Source organism: Seriola lalandi, unplaced genomic scaffold (assembly GCF_002814215.2).
Source record: "Seriola lalandi dorsalis isolate HSWRI2012SDOR001 ecotype SW California unplaced genomic scaffold, Sedor1 jcf7180002054874, whole genome shotgun sequence".
NCBI classification, from domain to species: domain Eukaryota; kingdom Metazoa; phylum Chordata; class Actinopteri; order Carangiformes; family Carangidae; genus Seriola; species Seriola lalandi.
Genome location: NW_019525427.1, coordinates 819572 through 827235, shown reverse-complemented (window position 1 = coordinate 827235; position 7664 = coordinate 819572). Strand labels below are relative to the sequence as shown.

The 7664-nt window shown below is 44.5% G+C and overlaps 1 protein-coding gene across 1 annotated transcript in view; it reads left to right on the top strand.

Moving 5' to 3' along the window:
- LOC111671299 (solute carrier family 12 member 9) overlaps nt 1–4968 on the top strand; it is a 55254-nt gene extending 50286 nt beyond the window's left edge. Inside the window, exons 12-13 of the mRNA XM_023428399.2 lie at nt 732–878; nt 2071–4968. Of these exons, the coding sequence (XP_023284167.1) occupies nt 732–878; nt 2071–3038 (1115 nt within the window). The 3' untranslated portion in view covers nt 3039–4968. The remainder of the gene's footprint in view (nt 1–731; nt 879–2070) is intronic.
- The last annotated feature ends 2696 nt before the right edge of the window (nt 4969–7664 follow it).

Sequence of the window (7664 nt, the reverse complement as noted above, 5' to 3'; positions counted from 1 at the left end):
GGGTGGGGGGTGGGGTGTTTTATGGTGTTGATGGGGAGACTGGGACCGGCCCTGAATGGAGTCTTAACAATCCAAACCCTCCGAGTGTCTCGCTGTGGGAGAAAGGAAACGTTCATGAGCCGCTGAAGAGTCCTGCTCTAATCTGACGAGCCACTTGGTCCTGAGAAATATGAAGCACTCATTCATTCACATAATTATGTTGAAGAGGATTGTTGTCGAGGACACGTTGCCCTCCCTGTGTATTTAAAGTCTGTCCCATTTATTCTCTCAGCTGTTTGCCTTAAAGCTGAACAGTAAGAAAACGTATCCACAGGAAGAGCGGTGTCAGGAGTCATAACACAGCTGAAACTACCGCTGCATTGTCCATGAAGCTTGTAGATCTGGCCTCTGCATCGCTCTCTATATTGATGGGGGTTTTTTTTGTAAATGATTGATCACCTGCCCGTCTGTTTTTGCTTCCATGTATCTTCCTCTGTCTCACATTCTGTCTACGCTGTCATTTGTCCTTGCATCTTTTTCTCTCTCCCTCCACATCTCAGCATCTCGTCTCGTATCTCTCTCACGCTCTGCCTCTAACTCAGCCTCTGTCAGACTGACTTCTCTCCTCTCAACTTGTGTGTTGCCTTTTGTTTTCGGCCTTCATCCTCTCTGAATCCCAACACACCTCTATTGAACTGTCAGCCATATTTCTCACCTTATACCATTTTTGTTTTCTTTCCACCCTTTCACAGACACGTTGCCGTCGGACCCTCTGCAGTCCCAGTATGACTCCTGGTTGTCGCTGGTGGACCATCTGAACATCAAATCCTTCGTCAACCTGACCTTGGCTGATTCTGTTCGTCACGGAGTCCAACACTTGCTCTTCATCTCTGGACTAGGTCAGTGTCACCGTCATCATTTTTCAATATCCCCGTTGATCAATAAGGACACTTGAGAGCCAGCGTTGATATGTTGGATTACAGCGGCCGATAGCTGAAAGCTGATTTGGAGATTTCTATATTTCTAAATGAGATATAGATATTTACGATTATACAGCAAATGTGTTATGTACTTATTGCATTATTTAGTTTATTTTTCATTTGTAGAAATACTTGACAATCCTGGTTAAGATTGGCGCTGCCTGTTTATCTCACTTTGACCACTAGGGGGGGCAAAGTTGAACATTTTAAAATTCTACTCATAGTGGCTTTAAATCTTTTTAATTAATGTATTTCATCTTCAGCTTTAGTATTTTTTTAAATAATTTCTCTAACTTTTAGTTTTGGTCTAAATGCGACCGAGGAAATAGTTTAATTTCAACTTGACTTTTCATCAACATTCAGAACTTCCACTTAAACGGAAACGGAAACTTCTTCACAGCCGTTGTCTTTAATGTATGTGTCAGGTGATTTCGTCAGACGGCGTTGTGGTAATAAATTCAGGATTTCAGCAGCAGCTTGGAAGTGACTGCTGGTCAACATGTGGTCTCAGTGTGTTGCGTCTCAGCTCCTGTTATCGTTCCATTGTCTGACGACAGAAACATAAAAATATGTAAATGAGAAGCTTCATTGTGAATTCAGCTGTATTCAAATACTGTATGTGAGCGCAGAGAGGAAGAGCTGAAACACTAGGCACTTGCAAATACGATGTGATGATGTCATCAATATGCTAATTAGCGTATTAAGACATCTAGCTAACAATTAGCGACTTTTGGATTTAGCTACTTTCCACCGGACGTCGTTGTAGGAGGTTTTGACCTGGTCGTGAATGTTCTTCTCTTCAGTAACTCTCACTTCTCATTCGTTTTCTAGTTTTTCCTTGTTTGCCGTCTTCCTGTCTTTCTTCAGTTGTCACTCAAGTCCAACTTTAACCACTTTTTTTTTTCTTTTTTCTTTCCTCTCTTTGGCTTCTCTCCCAGTTCTCACTCCAGCACTTGTCTTCTCCACATCTGTCTCTCACTTTCACTTAATCAGACAGAAAGACCGAACCTCCTCCGCTTTACGACTCCAGAGATCAACGATCGTTATAAAGAAATCATTTGCATTTGATTGTAACAAAATCTGTCTTTTCCTCCTCCTCACCCGTCTCCAGGTGGGATGCGTCCCAACACCCTCGTCCTGGGTTTCTATGACAACTGCCTTCCAAAGGACAAGCTGGTTGATCCCTCCATGTCTACCAGTCAGTCCACAGATCCCTCGGGCCTCTCTCAGGAGCTCGAGCAGCAGGCTCCTCTCTTCCACTTCGCCCCCCTGCGGAGGGCCATCGACCGGCAGGACTACGGTGAAATCGGCGACGGGAAGGTTCTGGGGTCCCAGGAGTACGTAGCGATCATCGCCGACGCCATGAAGATGCTTAAGAACGTGGTGCTGGCTCGATACTTCAACAACTTTGACCGAACTCAGGTCCTCTCTCCACCCTCCTCCTTCCCCGGGAAGGGCGCCGTGTATGTTGACGTCTGGCCGGTCAACCTCCTGCGTCCCGACAGCTGCAGCTACGTCGACACCTGCTCCCTGTTCCTGCTGCAGCTCGCGTGTATCCTCAACATGGTGCGAGCCTGGAAGAAAGCTACGCTGCGTCTCTTCCTGTGCGTGGAGGAGGGGCGAAGCGTCAGAGGCTCGGAGGAGAAGCTGGGTCAGCTGCTGAAAGAGCTGAGAATCAAAGCGAGGATCTATCCCGTGCCCTGGGACCAGCAGGTGGCGCTACACTGGCAGCGTCAAGGCAAGTGGGGCAAGAAGCAGCAGTCACAAACCCCTGACACCATAAAAGAAGAGACGATGCCGAGGCCAGATGAAGAGGAGGAAGAGAATGACGAAGACTACGTCAACAGCTTCCCGAGCAACACCGTTCGCCTGTCGGACGACTACCTGTCAGCTGTCAATAAGCTGATCCTGGACCAGGCCCGGCCGCCGCCTGCTGTGCGTTTCCTCTACTTGCCCCGGCCTCCAGCTGACACCCACCGCTACGCCACATATTTACACCAGCTGGAGCTGCTGACTCGGGACCTGGGCCCCACGCTGCTCATCCACGGAGTCACACCTGTCATCACCACTGACCTTTGAGAAATCCCACAATCAGTAAAGTGTGCTTTAGACGCCGACGGTTCTGAGTTTTGCAGTGTCGCCCGCCTGCAGCTGAGGGTTGCTCATGAAGGTGTCTGGACCTCTGTGTCCCCGCTGACCTCAGCACTGCCATGGTACTGACCACTCCCCCCAACACCACACAGGGGAAAACAGCCCTTGAAATTTGACCCAGACTGGGGCGTCGCTGCTGACTCCCAAACACCATCTGCACTGCCTCGCACAATATGGACCAACGAAGAGCGAAGTCTCTAGAGACGCAGCCTATTTTTAGAATATTTAAAATGAAAACCAGACATCACACGGTACATCTTGGCCGCTTGGGGATCACATGAAAGCCTGTCCAGATATTTAACCTCTTCTTGATTTTATTTGTGTTCTCAGCTTGTAGTTCCGGCTTTTCCATCAAGCACCTGAAGGCGCCATAATGTTAAATTTAATACAACCTCGTGCCTTATCAGGTAAATGTAGGGCCTGTTGAGCCATTGCTGGTCCACTGCCGTCTCTGCATTAACTAGTTCTTCCTTCCTTTCTCTAACACAGAGAGCTGTTTAATTCCTGCTTCATTTTTAAGTTTCCTCTGACTCCCCTCGTTCCGCTCTTGAAATGTTCCCGCTGCTCTAATTCCTCAGAATGATCATTCCATATGTCTTCACATGAAAAAGTGCCTTGCTAGAAAGGGAGCCTAAGGTTTGGACTCGGTCACAGACAGAAAGTTGGACGGCTTTACACCTCGGAGCGGCCATTTGCAGGAAATCTGCTTTTTCCATCTTAGCTCAGAACAAAGGAAACAGTCGAACGACAGTAACGACGGTGCTAGTATGGAAATCTTAGTTTTATTCCAAAAAAAAAAAAAAAATTTTCATGTGGGATCTCAGGAAGACATTCCTCTTTTTTTTTCCAAATGCACTTTTGTCCTTCCTCTGCCAAACTGCAGGTTGAGCAGCTTTTCCAAAACGACTTTAAACGTGTTTACAGCAGCAGTAACTACTGTGATTACCCACGATTTTTATTGATTGTCTTTTTGCATTTCAGGTGCTCTGAAACTTTTAGGAATGTTTTCAATCAGCAGTGAACACATCGCTGAAGTGCCTCAAAGTATTTTACACGCTGCAGTCTCGACCTTCACCCTAAAATATCTGTAGTATTTAAGGTGAAGCTGTGGTGTTCATGAGATCATGGTACATGCTAAAACGTAACATACCTTTAGCACAGGAAAGAATGCTAACATTAGCTAACATTAGCCTCAATAAGAAGCAGGTCATAACAGACCAAATGAGACTGCAGCAGCAAAATCACAGAGTTTATTGATTTATTGAGATGTTTCTTGTCAAAAGTCACACGGCTTCACTGCGGCACATTGACATACACTATATGTCCTCGGAGACCGACGTGAATCCCAGGTTTATTCTAAAAAACAAATCTAAGACGTGTAGAAGTTTGACTTTCTGAAGTAACTACAGATGAAATTCTTTAGATTCATCAGATTCATCCTGACAATCTTGTGTGTGGAGTCCAGATGCACATTAAAAATATTTTTTAAAAAAAGGCCGGGTCTCAGATTCAGATTCGGACTTCTCTTGACATCCTGTTGTTTGAAATGAGATATATGTTTACCTGTGGGCCAATTGGATCCACGGACGGCTCCTTGTTTGGACACTACACTCCTCAACAAACCTTTGACACTACATTTCTTCAGATCTTTGTCCTGGATGTCAGTTTTTTTTTTTGAATTCACTGAAGTGCAAAACGTATTACAGGAGACACTGATTAATGAAGAAATGAAATATTCAGTGTTTGGAGAAATATATAAATATATATATATATATCAGACTGTTGGACCCCACTGTGTATATATACACTTGACCAGATGTAAACTGAAATGATAAAAAAAAATAAAATGTTTGTATTACGTGCCCTTTCTTTTTTTTTTACTTCCTCTAGAGATTATTTGTGGGAGCCAGATCAAAGTTAACAGGCGCTCAGGGCGTCCGGACTTTGTTTCATTCCAGTTTACCAGTCTGAGCGTCTCCCAGGAGCGAGCCGAGCGCTCTCCGTGTGCGCGCGCACTTGTTTGTTTGAGGTAAACTTTGGAAATAGTGGCTGAGATAGCTCAGCAGCTCAGACAGAGAGATACTAGAGGGTGCCAGCCAGCCAAATTACCTTGTCCTACAGTCACCCTCGCTGCCAACCAGGCAGAAATGGATTCCATCTCGACTCTGAGCTGAACAACAGATTGGAGAAATAAGCCCAAATAACCATCGATATCTGCTCAGGAGGAGGGAGGCTGACATTTATCACTGAGGGAAAGACCCTGGCTCTGAGAGGCTGTGTGTGTGTGTGTGTGTGTGTGTGTGTGTGTGTGTGTGTGTGTGTGTGTGTGTGTGTGCGTGCTCATGCAAGGAAATGGGTTCAGCTCTTGGTTTTTCTGATGTGTGCTGGTGTGTGTGTGTGTGTTTAGGAAATTGCTCCATAGAGAAAGTGGAATCAATTTGAGCTGTAACAATTAGTCGGTTAATTGATCGACCAGTTAACGGCTTCAGTTTGCTATCAAGCACAAACAGCAGACAGCCTCTGCTTCCAGCCTCTCACATGTCTCAGATTTGCTGCTTTTCCTCAGTTTTATTTCACGGTTAACTGGATATCTCCGGACACTTGGTGAGAATAAACAAGACATCTGAAGGCGAGCTGGGCTCAGTCCTTTTCCACCATTATTCTGATCACTTGTAGACTAAAAATTAATTGAAAAATAATTGATAGATTAATTGATAAGCAAAATAATTTAGTTGCAGCCCCAACTCAAGCCACATTTTGTTAGAATGTGGATGTTGAAAATATTAAAGACCCCCTCTGATGAAAATCAAGTGTTTGACCATGTTAACATCCATATGGTGTTTTTTAAATAATACAAGACGTGTGAGTGAAATAATCATCAACTCCATGACTTGAACTGCAGTGAACCAGTGACAGTGTCATAAGAACAGATTCAGACAGCCAGGGTTTCATATGTCACAAACCTAAGGAACCAATCCTGTTGACTTGTGGGGACGGGGGGCGGGGCTAAATAAACCTGAAACCTTGTCAGTACAGAGAGAGAGGGAGTTAGCATTAGCACAACCGCTAACAGCCACTGCCAGGTACAAGCTAACAAACAACATAAACAAATAAAAGATGCTAACTACGCTAACGGTTCTGACTGAGGCTCAAACATGTGGCTGACCTCATCCAGAATTTCTCAATCAGGAAGTAAGAGAAGATGAGCTTCAGACCCAGTTTAACATTTTTCTTTTTCTCTTTTTTGCGTGGGAGAATCATGTTAAACAATATTAATCATAGCAGAGGATTTTGACATTGTTTAAAACATTTCTGGAGAGGAACTTCTCTTTATGTCTGTAGTAACTGTCAGATAAATACAACCACAGAAACAGAAAACACATTTCAAACAGGGAGAGGCTTTTAACAGCAAAATGATCTACAGCAACATCACCAGCAAATACAAAAACGAGACACACCAACTTGTATCTTCAAGATTTGTTTAACAAAGCTTTGTTGGAAGATCTGAAGGATCTCCGGGAACAGGAAGTCCACAAAGACGGCAGTACCTGTACCGTCCTCACGGTAACTCATATTCACCATGGGACTCACAAAGCAGCATCACACTGTGTCGTTGTTGTTGACTTATTAATAATCTTAATGAGTTTGTTCTTATTCTTACAGACAGGGAAAAATGCCAAGCAGTAAAGCAGGGAGTTGAAATACTCTCCACAAATGAATGAAACGAGAACAAATATAGATCCACTCCAAACTGTCGAAGCTTCTGCAGGAAGTTTAGACGCTGTAATGACACCTGTGTTTGAGTCAGATATTTATATCAATTTATTCAATCTTAACTTACACATGTCAGGAGATCCACGAGCAAACAACCAACAACTGTTCTACATTTGTTCAAACTGTCGACAATATTTGACACTAATTTCCCTCCATACTCTTCTGGCTCCGGAATTACATTTTGCATTCACAGTGTTTTTCTTGTTAAAATAAAAAAATAAAATAAAAAAGCTGTAGGCTGCAGAAAATGAGATGGTGACAGGAAGGAGAAGAGTGACGGAGGAGAGGAACGGTTCACCCAGAGGGGTTCTCCTAAATGTGTGTGTGTGTGTGTGTGAGTGTGTGTGTGTGTGTGTGTGTGTGTGTGTGTGTGTGTGTGTGTGTTGGTGACAAAATCAAAGATGGAGACCATCAGACGGAGTGTGTGTTTGCCTCAAAGTCTAACACTCTGCTCTGTCATGTCTGCAGCCCTGATCAGAAGAACCTTGTCACTTTGACAGTGTGTCATCGCCCTAACCACCGGGCAACGCCACCAGCACGCACACACACACACGCACACACACTTACTTCAGCACTTATAATTCCCACCACACTTTCATCTCTCTCTCTCTCTCTCTCTGCGTCTTCAGATCCACTTAATTTTACACGACACACAGATTGCCTGAGTCATCAGATGGATCGGAGGGAGAGATGGAGGGAGGAGAAGAGGGTGGGGTGTCAAGTAGAATTTGGTCACACCGACACTCAGATTCGATTACTAGTTAAGGTTTGTCAGAGGCC